Source organism: Pongo pygmaeus, chromosome 1 (genome assembly GCF_028885625.2).
Source record: "Pongo pygmaeus isolate AG05252 chromosome 1, NHGRI_mPonPyg2-v2.0_pri, whole genome shotgun sequence".
NCBI lineage: Eukaryota > Metazoa > Chordata > Mammalia > Primates > Hominidae > Pongo > Pongo pygmaeus.
In genome coordinates this window covers 207,746,913-207,764,171 of record NC_072373.2, presented here as the reverse complement: position 1 = coordinate 207,764,171, position 17,259 = coordinate 207,746,913, and the positions used below count along the sequence as shown (strand labels likewise).

The following is a 17,259-nucleotide window of genomic DNA, read 5'->3' as shown; positions in this document are numbered from 1 at the left end:
GGATTTATGTCGATGATCTTTTCTCAGTTAATTTTTGTATATGGTGTGAGGTAGAGGTTCAGTTTCATTATTTTGCATGTTGTCCCAGCACAGTTTATTGAAGACTATTCTTTCTCTCAGCGAATAGTTGGCACCCTCGTTGATTGACTATAAATGTAAGAGTTTATTTCTGGACTCTCAACTCTATTCCATTGATCTATTATGTATTTCCGTCCATTCCAGTACCACACTATCCTGATTACTTTAGTTTCGTGGTAAATTTTGAAATTAGGAAGTGTTCCTCAACTTTGTTCTTCTTTTGCAAGATTATTTTGGCTGTTCTGAATGCTTTGCATTTCCATATGAATTTTAGGACCAGCTTGTCAGTTTCTGCAAAAAGGGCTGCTGGGATTCTGGTTGTGATTGTGTTGAATCTGCAGATTGTAAGTTTGGGGCACACTATTAGATTTTACTGTTATTTTTTAAGCTATCTCCTACAAGAAAGATTTCTTTTTTTAGCTAACCGATTAATTTTTTGGAGGCAGGGTCTCACTCTGTCACCCTTGCTGGAGTGCAGTGGCTCAATCATAGCTCACTGCGGCCTCAACCTCCCAGGCTCAAGTGATCCTCTTATCTCAGCCTCCTGAGTAGCTGGGACTACAGCTGTACACAACCACGCCTGGCTAATTTTTTATTTTTTGTAGAAATGGCTTCTCCCTGTGTTGCCCCAGCTGGCCTCGAACTTCTGGGCTCAATCATTCCTCCTGCCTCAGCCTCCCAAAGGGCTGAGATTACAGACATGAGCCACCTCACCCAACCAAGATTTTTTTCTTTGTAATTCTCCTGTGTTTATTTTAACTCATCTTACTTATCCTGTTTTTTAAACCCCCATTGTAATTAGCTCTTAAACTTTCAGAAAAAAAATTAGTTATGTGTTTGTTTGGAGCAGCAACTAGGAAGCTAGCAACTAGCCAGTCTTGGGATCCAGAGGAAACAGACTTTAGAGGATAGAGTATCCATTTAAGGAATAAAAAGCAAGCTGAGGCCAGTATAGACAGGCCGTGCTTCAGTGTATGCAAGGAAAAAAGTGCATATATTTTATGACTTGGGAGCTTATCCAGTTTTGGGGACTGTACTTTAACAAAATTATATCATTACATAATTAAAGTTATGTTTAGGGTATTGGAAGGAGTTCATGTAATTGAGTGTCCCTGAAGCTTCAGTTTCATTAGTTTCAGAATAAATTCACTTTTGGGCATGTGTATGCTAAAATTATGGCAAAATATTTAAGGTTTTAAATTGGTAAATTGGGTTGGAACTTCAGGAACACTATACTCCTTTAGGAATGGTGGCCTTGAGCTAGGCCATGAAATGGCAGAATTTAGAAAAGTGTTCTGGAAAAGGGTGGACTTTTTGGAGTTTAAGTATTTCATCTTCCTCTGATTCGTTTTCCTCAGGTAAATAAGCCCTACCTTGTAAAGTTTAGATATAATATAAACAAAATGCTTATTGCAGTGTTTGGCATATAATTAGTAGGTGACCAGTAATTAAGGTACTACCAGTGGAGAAAAGGAAGTGGTTGGAGAAGCATCAGGGAATCCAGACTGGACAACTGAATGTTGAGAACAGTGGACAAATGAATTTAATTAGAAACAGGAATTGTCTAGGAACAAGATAGATTGAAGGGACCAGTAGTGTTGGGGTTGTAGAGTTGTGTCCAGGTTGTAGTGAGCATTAGATTCTTGCTGTCCAATATGGTAGCCTGTAGCCACATGTGGCTATTAAGTTTAAATTGAAATTAAAAACAGTTTCTTCAGTCACATTAGCTACATTATAAGTGCTCAGTGTAGCACATGTTGAAGCCACAGAATTGGAAGCACAGATAGAGAAGTTTTCCATTATGACAGAAAGTTCTATCAGATAGCCTTGAACTAGATTATGAAGTGCAGACCATAAGTGCTGTGAGACTTCAGAGAAGATGAAAGGGGTTTTTTTTGTTTTTTTTTTTTTGTTTTTTTTTTGAGATGAAGTCTCACTCTTTTCCCTCAGGCTGGAGTGCGATGGTGTGATCTCGGCTCATTGCTACCTCTGCCTCCCGGATTCAAGTGATTCTCCTGCCTCAGCCCTCAGAGTAGCTGGGATTACAGGCACCTGCCACCACGCCCGGCTAATTTTTTTATTTTCAGCAGAGTCGGGGTTTTACCATGTTGGTAAGGCTAGTCTAGAACTCCTGACCTCAGGTGATCCACCCCCCTCGGCCTCCCAAAGTGCTGGTATTACAGGCATGAGCCACCGCGTCTGGCAGATATATTTTTAAAATTTAGAATAATTAAGAAATAATCTTCAGAGGAGGTGGACCTTGAATATATGGCATTGGATTAACAGAAAAAGATGGAAGTAGCTTTAGGGAGCTTAGAGGTTGGTTGAGCAGCATTGAGGACTTTTTTACTCGTGTGTTAGTGATTAGAATTAAGTTTGAATTCAGGCCAGGCATGGTGGTTCATGCCCGTAATCCCAGCACTTTGGGAGGCCAAGGTGGGCAGATCAGTTGAGCCCAGGAGTTTGATACCAGCCTTGGCAACATGGCAAAACCCTGTTTATACAAAATTATAAAAATTAGCCAGGTGTAGTGGCATGCGCCTGTAGTCCTAGCTCTCAGGAGGCTGAGGCAGGGGAATCACTTGAGCCTGAGAGGCAGAGGTTTGCAGTGAGCTGAGATCACGCCACTACTTTCCAGCCTTGGCGACAGTGAGACCTTGTCTTAAAAAATAAAAAATAAAAAAGGCAGTTTGAATAGTCAAGGTCAGAGAGTGTATATGCTGGTTTGAAAAATTTGACGTTCATATCTGTTAAGCTATTAGAAAATATCATATAATGGGAAAATTAATCTGGCAGCTTTGCCCTGGATAAAAGGGAGAAAGTTTTTTTTTTTAATTTTTATTTTTTGTGGTACATAGTAGGTATATATATTTATGGGGTACATGAGGTGTTATGATATAGGAATGCAATATGAAAGGAAAAAGTTTTGTTTTTTGTGTGTTTTTGTTTTGTTTTTTGTTTGTTTGTTTGTTTGTTTTGAGGCAGTGTCTCACTTTGTCACCCGGGCTGGAGTGCAATGGCCCGATCATGGCTCACTGCAGCCTTGACCTCCCTGGTTCAAGTGGTCCTCCTGCCTCAGCCTCCCCAAGTAGCTGGAACTACAGATGTGCACCACCACCCACAGCTAATTTTTGTAGAGATGGAGTCTCGCTATGTTGCCCAGGCTAGTCTCGAACTCCTTAGATCAAGTGATCTGCTCACCTTGACCTCCCAAAGTGCTAGGATTACAGGTGTGAGCCACCATGCCCTGCCCAAGAAAGATTTCTTTATAAAGACTGATGCTTTAAGGAGATTGAGGAGTGAATGAATCATTGTAATAAGGGTGGGGAGGAGAAGGAAGAGACTAAAGATTTAAATTTGAGAGTCATCATTGTGAAAGTAAGAATAATTACCCTGCTCACTCATAGTCTGCCTGTTGGGACATCTTTATGTCCTTGGTTGTAAGTAGTTGTAGAATCTCTGAAGTCTTTGGGGTTTTTACTTAGGGATGAGAGATTCCCAATCCTTTAGGTTCAAAGTACCCATTCCTTTTCTCAGGGGAATAGTTTTTATTAAAGTTTGTATGATTCTTTCAGATGGTTTTAAAACTTTATTAAATGGTCACTTCTTGGCTCTGGGCAATTTTAAAATTATCTAAAAAAAAACTTCATTAAATGAGGAAAGCCTTTTTTACAAAATAAAATTTTAAGCAAAAATCCCAAAATAAAACACACTGCTATTAAGTAGTATTAAGAAGTTAAAATTTATAACATTTATTTTAGTTGTCAGTCTATGAGAAAATGAGGTGAAGCCAAATTTGAGATTGGAAATTAAGCATGATAGTCTTGTTTTAGCCTTAGAATCCATTTTTTTCCCCCAGCGACTAGACCACCAGAGAAGAATCCAATTTTGTTTCTGTATTTTGCTTTGTTTATGAAGTATTGTAGCAGTCTGGTACTGATTTGACAAGTTGTGCAAAAGGTAGAAGGTTGGTTTTGTTTGCCTTTTTTTTTTTTTTTTTTTGAGACAGGGTCTTGACTGTGTCATGCAGGCTGGAGTGCAGTGTTTAGATCACAGCTCACTGTAGCCTTGACCCCCCCTAGGTTCAAGTGATCCACCTCAGCCTCCTTAGTAGCTGGAACTGCAGGTGCACGCCACCACACCAGGCTAAGTTGTTTTATTTTTTTGTAAACACAGGGTTTCCCTGTGTTGTCTAGGCTGGTCTAGAAGTGGGCTCAAATGATCCTATACTTTCTTCCTTCCAAAGTACTGAGATTACAGGCTTGAGCCACTGCTCCCAGCATTTTTTTTTTTTTTTTTTTTTTAGGCTTGCTTTGTCATCTCAGGATGCTCTCAGTTGAACAGAGATGGCAGAAGAAACTTCATTCTTAAGTCTACCCCAAATTGAGTTACCCAAGCAGCACAAGTTAATTGTGTTGGTGGTCTCTAAAGGATTAAGATTTGTTTTAACACATGAGTGTGTAATACATTTAAAAAATTAAAATTCTAAATCTTGAAGAATCCTAGGGTTCTGTGAAACAGTTTTGTTTTTAATAATACCATCAGATATTATTGCTTCTACCTGTAGCTATTTTTCTAATCTCTTTTGTTCCTAAAGACTAAGAACCCTTTCTAGACCAGCCTTTTCCAAGTGTATTCCTTGTTAATTATTTCTTTGTCAAGACATTGGATTAAACAATGTTGAAAAGATTGTTTTTGATGCAAAACTTAGCAGTACGTTTATTTTCTATTTTTTTGAGACAGGGTCTATCTCTGTCGCTCAGGCTGGAGCACAGTGGTGCGATCACAGATTGCACCCTTGGCCTCCTGGGCGTAAGTGGTCCTCCTGCCTTGGCATCTGCCTGCCTTGGCCTCCCAAAGTGCTGGGATTACAGGCATGAGCCATCACGCCCAGCCTTCTCAGTACCTTTAATGTGAATTATGACTCTCCTAGAGGGGGCCTGTAAAGATTGCAGTTTCCCAGACTTGATATTGGATCCTTTACTCCTTCAAAGGATATAGTATCCAATGGAGCATCCTTTGGGAAAAACTGAACTACAATAGAAAAGATTTTGTAATAGTCTTTGTTTTTGTCTCAAAATTTGCACATTGTCCAGTTCCATATTAGGTACTTAAGTCATTATTGAATGAGTAGGATTGATGGGCAGAGGATCAAAGGACTGAATCTTTGGGGAAGGGAAGAGTCAAGCACTATTGAGGGGTAAAAGGAGAAATAAAACTGCATACTATAAAAGTTTATGGTCTATTCTGACTTCTCTCCCCCTTTGAAACTTTTTTTTTCTCCTGGCTGCATTTTCGTCCATTGTCCTGAGACCTATTTCCACAGTTTATCTCAGTCAGTTAGGATAAAGTTTAGTATAATATCATCTACATTTCTGGAGTCTTATTGCAAAGAGCCTGTATGAGTTGGTCATCTGATCAGGATCATTTAATTGCAACTAGATTTTCAGCTTTTTAGGGGCAGGGACACAGTCATAATTGTTTTCTCCATTGTACCACATACTCAGTGTTCAGTATTTGAGTAGGTGAATACAATTATTCATATATTAAATAAGATTCTTAGAGCATGGGTCAGAACTAGTCAGTTCATTCTTCTTAATTTTTGTTTCCATTTTCTAACCCAGTCCCTGTTTTCAGTAAAACTCTTGTACTTCCAGCAACCAGTCCCCCACCCCCAAATCCTGTGGTCCTATCATTTTAAAAAAAAGAGCAAAAAGACAGTATAAAAACAGCTGGCCATCTAAAGCTATATCAAAGACATTTAGCAAGTTAAAATGTATTACATTCACTATAATCCACAGGACTATTCATCTTGGAAATGTAAAACATTAGATATTTGTGAAAACCGTGTTGTCTTTGCTTTTTTTCCACATCTAATAAATTATCTTTTCATGGAATTAATAATAATTAGAATCTTTTAATTGATTCCATAATAATTATCTAATTGATTCCATAATAATTAGCTGTAGTTTCTTTTATTAGGAAGTTACAATGATGATTTGAGAATGTTCCAATTTTGAAGACTCTCTGTAATACCATATTACACATTTTGGCTAACCAATCCATAATAATCTTCCGTGTCTTACACTCCTTTACCCTCAGTGGCACATTCACTAAGACTGCTTCCTCTTTTTGCTAATGACATACCTCCCTCTCCTTTATAGCCAGTGCGAATTAGTAATAAGACCTGTATCCTCCATTTCCACGTCACTTACTCCTTAATTTATTTTATTTTTATTTTTATTTTTTTTTTTGAGACGGAGTCTCACTCTGTTGCCCAGGCTGCAGTGCAGTGGTGCGATCTTGGCTCACTGCAACCTCCGCCTCCCGGGTTCAAGCGATTCTCCTGTCTCAGCCTCCCAAGTAGCTGGGATTACAGGTGCCTGCCAACACACCCAGCTAATTTTTGTATTTTTAGTAGAGAAGGATTTTCACCATGTTGGCTAGGTTGGTCTTGAACTCCTGACCTTAGGTGATCCGCCTGCCTCAGCCCCACAAAGTGCTGGGATTATAGGCGTGAGTCACTGCACCTGGCCTCTCCTAGGTGAATTTTTTAAGCAAATGCACCTTGCATAGTTTCAGTTTGACTGTTGTTATTTTCCACTCCATGCCCTCCATTTGGTTTTTGGAATTCTTTTGCTATTTTCCCCTGGAGTAGTAGTTAGAAGCACAGACTTGGCTTTAGACAGACTTGGTATTCTAGTTAACTATATTTTTGTCTGAGGGTCATTTTAATCTTTTGTTGGAAATTCCGGTATGTGAGCATGATACACACAATTAAAAAGGTTTTTGAGAAGTTGTAGAGAGCCTTAGAGTCAATGATTTGAACGTCAGTGCTATGATGTAAAAGTTACAGATTAGTTTGAACCTGAACTGACATGAGATTGTTTCATGAGGGCTTTGTTGTTAATAACTACCTATTATGAGCTGCCTTGTTCCTTATTGTATGCTTACTTCCCTTAAAATGTGAAGTTAACAATTCACATTGTCTGATGGTTCCAAATAGAGTCCCTAATTTTAAATGTTCACTGCATTTAGCTTTCCCTGGTATGATCTCCATATAGGTAGAGTACAGAGAGATGGATGAAAGCTTGGCCAACCTCTCAGAAGATGAGTATTATTCAGAAGAAGAGAGAAATGCCAAAGCAGAGAAGGAAAAGAAGCTTCCCCCACCACCCCCTCAAGCCCCACCTGAGGAAGAAAATGAAAGTGAGCCTGAAGAACCATCGGGTGAGTTGTAGTATCCAACCACAGTTCTGTTTTATCTTAGAAATAAGAATGAATGGATTTATTTCCATTCTGCAGTATTATTTATGTCTTTATCTTTGGTTTATAATAAACTCTGATATTGAGGCTCCTGCCATGTGTGTCTTTGTGTGTGTGTATACATATACTTGTATATGTGTGTATGTATACACATAGATACGTACATAGTGGTACTGATACTCTTTTTGTGTGTCTGTACATATACAGGAGGAAAGTAAAGCGTGGGAATGGAAGAACAGTGGCAATATAAGGTGGTTGGAAAGTAGGAGAAAATAAATGATTAGAGAAAACATACAGAAAGCCAAATCCAAAGCACCAGACCTCTCAGTGACAGCTCTGATTCAGAAATTGTTCTGGCTAAATGATGTGTTTACCACGTAGTTAGATACTTTCTGATAAAACTTTCATGGTGTGGATCGGTTTTGAGAAGTGCCTTTTCCTGGTGAACAAATGTAAAAATATATATAGGCCAGAGAATCTAGAAAGATTATGGGAGTCTATAGTTTTGGTTTCAGAGCTTCAAACAGCTTTAAAGAATTCTCACTAACATCCCCTCAATGCTGAGTACTAGCTTTCTGAGGATGGCTGGACCAATCAGGGGTACATGCCTTTCTGTTTTGGAGAGACCAAGCAAAAGCAGTATTTTAATGAATTTTTGTATCTCGTGCCCTTAATGACATTTTATTTACTCTTTTTGACTTTGAATTTTTACTAAGTTCCTCTTCTTGAAATAATTTTTATATTTCGAATAGCTTCAGACCCACACACCTCTCTGGTTCTTTTAGTCCTGTACCTTTTAAAAACAAAATGGTGGTTTCAGACCCCATCTGCTATATCTTGCATGACTTTCATAGGTACCCAGATTAAGACATACTTCATTTGAGATGTTTTATCTTTTGTTTTAGCCTCTCTTTTTTAAGGGTTTTCTCCCCTGTGGTGTTATTGTGAATTACCAGAAGCAGTACTGATGCTTCACTTTAGGGCATTACCAGTCAAATGTTACTTAGGTTTGGAGCTTATCAAAGTCCGGCTAAAACTTAAAAATCAAATTTATAATTTATAGGATTGTAATAAAGTGTACTAAAGGAATACAGCTTGAGAACATTCAGAAAAAGATAGATTCTAGTTTCAGTTCATTCAAAAGTCAGGGGTTTTCTAAGAGTGGTTTTCCTAAAACTTTCTTAAAATGATTTCTTGGGCAACTCCTTGTTTGAAGGTTTCTAGTTTCAGTAGTATATTACCTTTGGGGCTAATGTCCCCCGGGCAAATGTAGCTGCCTTTTTACTTTACACCTCTCGTTATTCATTTTTCTTCTTCCTCTTTCTAGTCTTATACATTTAGCTATCTTCTTTCTGTTTTACCTCCAACCTTTCCCTTCACCCTGTGCGCTTTTCTTCTGTGTTCTTTTTGGTTCTTAGCTTTCTTCTCCCTTTGCTGTAGACCTGCTAATGAGATACTTGGGGATAACCCTTTTAATGTCTGTGGTGGCTCAAGAGTGGGCTGACTTCTTAGTTCAAGGGCTCTAACTATTACGCATTGATGATCTGATAGCTCAGATGCTGCCTCACCTTCTTTGTGTGGTTGTGTCTCCAGTAAATAATTGATTTGCCGTAGGTTCCAAGTTGATAAACGTTTCTTTGAAAATTTTAAACCACGTGTTGGTGTTGCTGTTTGCTTTTTTCTGAAAGCTTTTTTTTTTTAAATTCATAAACGTCAGGTATTGTTCCCACAAAATAAATGTTTTAGCAAAAGGATTTAGGATTTGGGAGCCGTCTTTATTGTGTTGTAGTTAATTATAATGCAGTGGTTTAGTTTATCTTTGTTTTTGGGGGGAAGTGAAAATTTTAAGTTGAGGATATCTTCAATGCTTAGAAATGTGCTGAGAACAGCCAGAACGTACTAATATATTATTTGTGGTTACGAAAATAGTGATTCTTCCTTTAAAACAACTTAATGTTTTTTTGAAAATTTCTGGGGTGAATTAGGGATGTACTTTCCCTAGAAAAAAGTGTCAACTTACTAGCCTAAACTACTTATGTAGTTTAGCAATAGATTGGGCCCTGATGGTGAATCATAAAATACTATCAGGTGAGTTAAATATTTGGACACTGTCCAGGGTTTCTAAGTCTTTTGTCTTATCTTTCACAAGAGTTTTTCGTCAAAAATTGAATGGAAGCATTGCTATATCTACATTAAAAGCTTGAGAGAAGATACAGGTTTGTTTCGTTTTTATTTTTTTTGGAGACAGAGTCTCTCTCTGTCACCCAGGCTGGAGTGCAGTGGCATGATCTCGGCTCACTGCAACCCCTGCCTCCCGGGTTAAGTGATTCTCCTGCCTCAGCCCCCTGAGTAGCTGATTACAGACATGTGTCACTACGCCCAGCTAATTTTTGCATTTTTAGTAGAGACAGGGTTTCACCATGTTGGCCCGCCTTGGCCTCCCAAAGTGCTGGGATTACAGGCATGAGCCACCATGCCTGGCCTGTGGGTTTGTTTCTTTACCAAACCTTTTCTTGTTCTCAGTCTTTTTAAAAGGCAATCACTAGAAATTATTCTGTCAAAAAATATAGGTTAGGGCCAGGCACGGTGGCTCCCAGCACTTTGAGAGGCTGAGGCAAGCAGATCACCTGAGGTCAGGAGTTCAAGACCAGCCTGGCCAACATAGTGAAACTTTGTCTCTACTAAAAATATAAAAATTAGCCAGGTGTGGTGGCACGTGCCTGTGATCCCAGCTACTTGGGAGGCTGAGGCAGGAGAATCGCTTGAACCCAGGAGGCAGAGGTTGCAGTGATCTGAGATTGTGCCACTGCACTCCAGTCTTTGTGAGAGCAAGACTCTGCCTTAAAAAACCAAAAAACAAAACAAAACAAAAAAATAAGGTTTGCATACATTTCATTCTTACCAACTTTTAAATTTGTTTAGAAATTTTTGCTTTGCTTTCTGCAGTGTGTTAATCTTAACAGGAAGAAAATATTTTGTTAATTATGAAAGGACAAGGTATTCTGAAGTCAGTGGGTCAAATTGACTGAATAAGGTTCCTCTGGGACAGTACTGAGAGGAAGCCAGAAAGGTGGGAGCCATATTGTGACTAGCCTTGGTTGACTAAGCCAGGCTAAGGAATTTGAGCATTAGGAGTGTCAGCGGTAGCCCTGAGGTTTTTTGAGCAAGGGGGGTTACACTGAAATACGTTTTTGGAAAGAGCAATCACGTGCTAAGGGTGAACTAAAGGAGTAAAGAAGCTGAGATTGGAGAGATAATTTAGGCTATTGGTCAATGGAAAAATGTTCTTAATATCAAAGTTGAATTTTTATGGAAAGAAAAAGTTTGGGTGCTTTTGTTTGTCTGATTGAACTTATATAATTGGAAGGAAGTTCTCTCTGTTGACCTAAATATTGTTTTTAGATTTGTCAATTTTTGACCGTAACTTAATGTGATATTGTAGTCCTATGGTAGTCGAAATGGGTAAATAATGGATTTTTCATACCAAATATTACTGTTTATATTTTTAAACTACCTCATTTTGTTTTCTTAAATATTTCCACGCATTTTTATACTTACTATACTTTTGAATATATTTGTTTTAACACGTGATGGTTTTATTTGGTTTCCTAGTACCTTTTCTGTGAAGATGAAGGTTTTTTTAGGTCATGCCAACTAAACTTGAACAGGTTGTCTTTGGAATTGAGTGTGTTTGGTTGCTAGCAGCGTCACATAATAGTGGAGCGTTTATAAAATAGAGTCAAATCTCCTTCAGTCGGACTTCATTGATTTAGAATAATTGTCCCCTGGTAAAGTACCCTTCTGTTTATTGGAGAAATGCCTTTTTCCTGTCTTTGCTCAGATTGTTATACTGTGTACCTTACATTATTTTCCTCAATGAGTTTTGCATTCCTGTATTAACTGATTCTCCAACACTTACTTGGCTTTTTTATTTTCACATGGAAACATGATTCCATTTTTTTTTTTTCCCTCCACTGCCTTTCAGCAGTTAAATTTTACCAGAAAAATCTTACTAGTTAGTTCCTGGATTTAAATTTTGTATTGGGTAACTTTTCACTAGAGAACTCGAGATATGTTCTGAGTTAGAAGTAGCTTAGTTGTACATAGCCTGAGACTTTCATGGAAACTTATTCAAAATAAGTAAAAGGAAATTTGAAATGGGTTATTAAGATGCCTTTCTTAAGCCTTCTTCAAGTTAATGGATTTCTCAGTAGAGACATCAGAAGTGTGTGTGTATATGCATGTGAGTGTATCATTTTTCTAGGCTCTGTGATGTCCTAATACTTAAGTCTAATGAAGCCCAGAGGCTTCCATTAAGTCATTGGTTAACTCTTCAAATAGATTTTGTTAGATGTGATTGGTAACAAGTCCGTATTATAACTTATTTTATGGAATGACCATGGGAAGAATCACTTTATCTCATTGTTTATATTATTTGTACCAGAGGAAGCCCTCTTCTCTATTATATGTGGTAATTTTAAAAGTTTGTAGTGTGTGTTTTAAAGAGATGTAGGCTGTTTTTGTTTGTTTGTTTGTTTTGAGACGGAGTTTCGCTCTTGTTGCCTAGTCTGAAGTGCAACGGCATGATCTCGGCTCACCACAACCTCCGCCTCCCGGGTTCAAGCAATTCTCCTGCCTTAGTCTCTCGAGTAGCTGGGATTACAGGCATGCGCCACCACTCCCAGCTAATTTTGTATTTTTAGTAGAGTTGAGGCTTCTCCATGTTGGCCAGGCTAATCTCGAACTCCTGACCTCAGGTGATCCACCTGCCTCAGCCTCCCAAAGTGCTGGGATTACAGGTGTGAGCCACCATGCCCGGTCAGGCTGTTAAATAAATTAACAGAAATCATTGATGTGAGAGAATGGTATGATAAGAAATTTTGTGTGGTTTTGATAAATTTGGGGGCTTGTTCACATAATAATCATACTGTAGGTTGAAAATATTTTTAAAATTTATCTAAAAGATGATGTTAACCTGAATTAGTAAAAATACTAAATTACAGAAAATATACAATGTATGGGTAGAAGAATCTAAAGATTCAATGAAATTTGATCACAAATGCTGTTATAATGAAAATTTCATATAACAAAAGATTGAGGACCAAAAATTTGATGAATTATTTAGTAGAGCAAGTATTAAAAGGCAGAATCTTCTAGACTATTCTATAGAACTTGGTATAATAGAATTTGACCAGAGAAGAGTTGAAGATTGTCTTACTTTAAAAGAAAAAAAATAAGTGGTACTAATATTTTCACCTTATATTAGTATAGTTCTTTGTTTATAAGGTACCCTGATCTCTTCCCTGTGAGGCAGTCATACTGAGTGCAGTCTGGTGGTTGCCAAGCACTGAGCTTGGCAGCATGGATAGTAATGGCCAGAGTTCAGGTGAACCACTTTGTTTTTTTTTCATCATGCTGTAACTATTCTCAAGTGGCTAATCCCAGGCTTTTCTCTCTGATTTCTCTCTCCATGCCTACAAATGGAACCAGAGAGAAGGACTAGCTTTCAGGTTGAGTGAGAATTGACTGAGATTACCACCACAGGGAAGATGATAGGATTCTATTACATCCCCAGGCCCAGCAGGAGACCCTGTTTTGTAGGTTTACCAGAAGTGACTAGGGAGTTCATTCCTGACAGAGTAGTCTGTGTTGTCATTTTGACATGCTAGTGTAAAATAAATGCCCGAAATCATTTGAATTCTCATTTTATGAAGTATGATGCATACATTCAGAAAATAGGCATAGGATTAGTTTTCTTGCCACGCCCTCCCCCCACTACCCCGGCCTTTTTGGAACACATTTCGGTGTTCTAATTTGGATCTGTGCTCCAAAATACCTTACTGGAGGGCTGAGGGAAAAAAGTGACAGGCTGAAAAGGTAATTCAATGGAATTCTTACGTTCTTATATTTTGAGGCATTATGAATGGATCAAGATAAATACGCTGTACAACACACGGTCCCCACTCTCAGATAATTTATGGCCTAGTATGAGACACAAGTGTAGACATAAATGCATAATGGAAAGCAAAAAACTCTTAAGTGTGATATCAATATAAAAATTCTAGAGGCATATAGAGGTAGGAAGGGTGAAGAGTAGAGAATTGGTAGTATGGAGGGCAAATTTTTTAAAAAATAGGCATTTTCTACAAAAAAATAAGATTCCCTCAAATGTAGTTCCTCATTGACTTTATTCTACATATATTATTGTACAATGATAATTATTTTGTCGCAGTCACAGTGCTGGATTCTAAGGGTTCAAAGAGAAAGAGTACATCCTCCTGCAAAGAATTTGTAGTCCAGTGGCCCGGTGTTGTGGTGCATGCCTGTAATCCAGCACTTAGGGAGGCCGAGGCAAGGGGATCACTTGAGGCCAGGAGCTGGAGACCAGCCCAGCCGACATGGTGAAACCCCGTCTGCACTAAAAAAAAAAAAAAAAAAAAAAAAATATATATATATATATATATATATATATATGTATATATACACACACACACACACACACAAATTAGCCGGGAGTGGTGGCACATGTCTGTAATCTCAGCTACTCAGGAGGCTGAGGTACCAGAATCGCTTGAACCCGAGAGGCAGAGGTTGCAGTGAGCTGGGATGGAACCACTGCACTCCAGCCTGGGTGATAGAGTGAGACCCTGTCTCAAAAAAAAAAAAAAAAAAGTGCATTTCAGTTTAGGGTTACAGATGTTAGTAAGTAGCTACAATGAAGAAACTACAATAGAAATGTATAGAAAGTATGGTGAGAACTCAGAAGTTTTTTTTTTTTAATTGATAAATAAAATTGTATTTACATGTACAGCATGATGTTTTGAAGTATAAATACATTGCAGAATGACCAAATTTAGCTGATAAACATGCATTACCTCACATGGTTATCATTTTTGTGGTGAGAACACTTACCCACTTTCTTGGTATTTTTCAAGAATACAATGTATTATGATTAATAATAGTCACCATGTTGTACAATAGCTCTCTCAGAAGCTGTTTTTAAATAATGTTTCTCCCTAAAATTGGGTTTTGGAAATTTTGTGTTAAACATGAAAGGATGAAGCAGTTTTAGATCCTTGATTTTTAACTATTTACTGCTTTTGGCTGATAAGAACCTTTGAATCAGATGCTACAAGTTTATGTTTGGTCTTTGAGAGATTGACCTGCTTTTCTTAATGATGTCATTTCATTGATTATTTTGTTGTACTTTTTATTAAGGCAGAATAGTAATTTGTTTAGCGGATCACCTTTATTTTTATAATTTATTTGAATTCTTTATGTTGCCATCATTTATTGGGTCTGATCATGTTGTAATAGAAGAACAAGATACTTTGTGAGGATTTTCTCGTCTACAAAATAAGACTTGTTATGAGAATCAAATGAGAAAATGCGAAACCCACCTTTATGTATAAACATCTTGTATTTATTAAACAGAGTTGATGAACGAAGAATAGGGTGGATTGGTGTTTTATTTAGAAAAAAAATCAGGGCAGCTTTAGACCAGACAGACACACATACTATGTTACTTTGGGAAAGTGTTTGTGGTGGGCCATTTTCAGTAATTAGTCGCTTATGAAATAGATAACTTTTTAAGCATCTGGAACTGTTAGTGGGGGTGGGGGTGGGTGTGTGTAAAACTTAAATCTTGATAATAATCTTTTACGTTAAATCATGAGAATGACAGACTTTGCGACTTTCTAACATAGTTTTTTTTCTTAAGAGAATAATATAATTGAAATTCTTGCATCGGCTGTTGAGTTACAAGAAATGTTTTGTAAGCTTTGTTATTAACCAGACACACCTTAAGCTTGGTAGTTGGACAACATAACATCTGAATTGTAAGCTTTCTCTGGAACATTTTGAAAAGTGAACACAAACCAAGACTGCAGCAAAATAAGTAAGGATCAGGAAAATTTCTACTATGGAATGTGGAGGGAAATAATATGTGAAAAAGTAAATTCTTTCCATTGGCTTCTAAAGCTTTGCATTTCTCCCTAGCTTGTAGGGCGTTTTTCTTTCTTTTGATAGGATTCTTGCTACTACCCAGTGGAAGTCTTCAAGCACAAATCTGTGGTGTTATTGTTCTTTCAGCAGTTCAGTGGAAGTTCCAGGCAAGCTCCTACTTCAAGCAAAACAATTTTTCTTTTTTTCTAAACCTTAAGAAGGCTGTTTCAGTTCAGTATTTTAAATGATAGTGTAACCCAGGGATTGCTATTCTAGTTGGAACTCATAATTTCATTTTGACTGTTGCTCAGGCTGGTCTTGAACTCCTTGTCGTAAGTGATCCTCCTGACTTGGTCTCTCCCAAAGTGCTGGGATTACAGGTGTGAGCCACTGTCAATTCCTTTTTGAAACTGTGACTTTCCTTATGTTCATGAGATTAATCATGCATTTATGACTGCTTCAAATTCTCTGAGCCTATTATTACTTCCATGCTATTTTGAAGTGTTTTAGCCCGATTGTTACTTCTGAGTTCTATCGTTTAATTTCCAACCATCTTTAGAACATTTCCATTTAATTGTATTAGCCAGTCTCCCAAATTTCGCATTTTGTTTGTAGCATTACTAGTCTTCTCAACTTAAAACCCTAGAGTCGTCCTGAAAGTTCTTTATCCCTTTTACCAAGTCTGTTGTGAAGTCATGCATCTTACTGTGCAGTCTTTTTCATTTGTTAGGCCTTACCCATTTTTACTGTCACCTTTTTCTAGTGAATTTCAACTTGTATGTAAATTATTTCCATAGCCTTTGAATTGGATCTCCTTTATCTAGGTTTTCCCTCTAATCCATCTCGTACAAAGTGGCCAGATTAGTTTAACTAAAATAGCATTTGTTTTGTCTTCTTTGTGCCAAAGATCACACACTTTTCCTCCATTACTACTAAAATCACGTTCAGGTTTGGGTACTGGAAAGGGCTCATTTTACCAATCCACTTGATCTCCCACTGCTTTTTCAGACCATCTCCTTCTGTAAGTAGGTACCGTGCAGTCCTCTGCACATACCATGTCTGTGCTTTTCTCTTTATCTTTGTAAATGATCTGGACCATAGTGGTGGTTTCACTGCCTGGCAGTCTATCCAGATCTCTCGGGAATTGTTCTGAAAGCTTCCCTGATTCTCCCAAGACTGTGTCAGCTTCTCGTTTCTTAACAACAACAAAAGTTTCCTTGTAGGTATTTTTCATCTTTTCTCAACTAGATTATAAGCTGTTTGAAAACAGAGAGTCTACCTGTTCTACTTCTGTATTTGTGCTTTGCAGTTTTGGGGCAGATATAGTAAACATTGATTATTAAATAAGAAACTCAATTAGTGCATTAATATGGTAGAGACATATATTCCAAGTTGGCTTTAACTTTTGAAATGTTTCTTTCACCTGCTAATTTATTAAATTCTATTGAAATCAATAGGTTGGCATTCACTTTTATTCCATAAATTTGGCCATTTTGGTAAATTTATCTTCTATTGGAAAATCGTTGCTTCCTAGAGTTAGAAGTTTCTTAAAATGTTTATAATTTGAATGTAATTCCAAGAAACTAGTCAAAATGTGAATCTGTGTTTCTGGAAACAACCACCCAGTGATTTTCACCTCCTTGTTTGTTTGCCAGATAAAAGCATTTGAAAGCCAACATAGACTTCCTTTTAAGATGTTGGAAGAGTGATCTCTTGAGTATTTGAATTCAGATGAGAAAACATTCAGTAATGTGATTATAACTACAACACTTCACGGTTCAAGAAGGACTCTTAGATCTGAAGGTCTAGAAGACAACTGAAAGGCTGTTATGTAAGATAAACCAAAAAGATTTTCATTTTCAGTTTGGAGTAGCTGTGTACAAATAAGCTGTATGAAGAGTCTCTACTTTAGGCCGATTGTGGTGGCTCACGCTCATAATCCTGTTGCTTTGAGAGGCTGAAGTGGGAGGC

At 37.7% G+C, this 17,259-nt stretch overlaps 1 protein-coding gene across 4 annotated transcripts in view; it reads left to right on the top strand.

Moving 5' to 3' along the window:
- The window catches only part of KDM1A (lysine demethylase 1A), a 63,950-nt gene that overhangs the window by 3,904 nt on the left and 42,787 nt on the right, over positions 1-17,259 (top strand). For all 4 annotated transcript variants that reach the window (XM_054501461.2, XM_063658773.1, XM_063658769.1 and 1 more), the window contains exon 2: positions 7,143-7,308. In XM_054501461.2, coding sequence (XP_054357436.1) covers positions 7,143-7,308 — 166 coding nt within the window. The remainder of the gene's footprint in view (positions 1-7,142; positions 7,309-17,259) is intronic.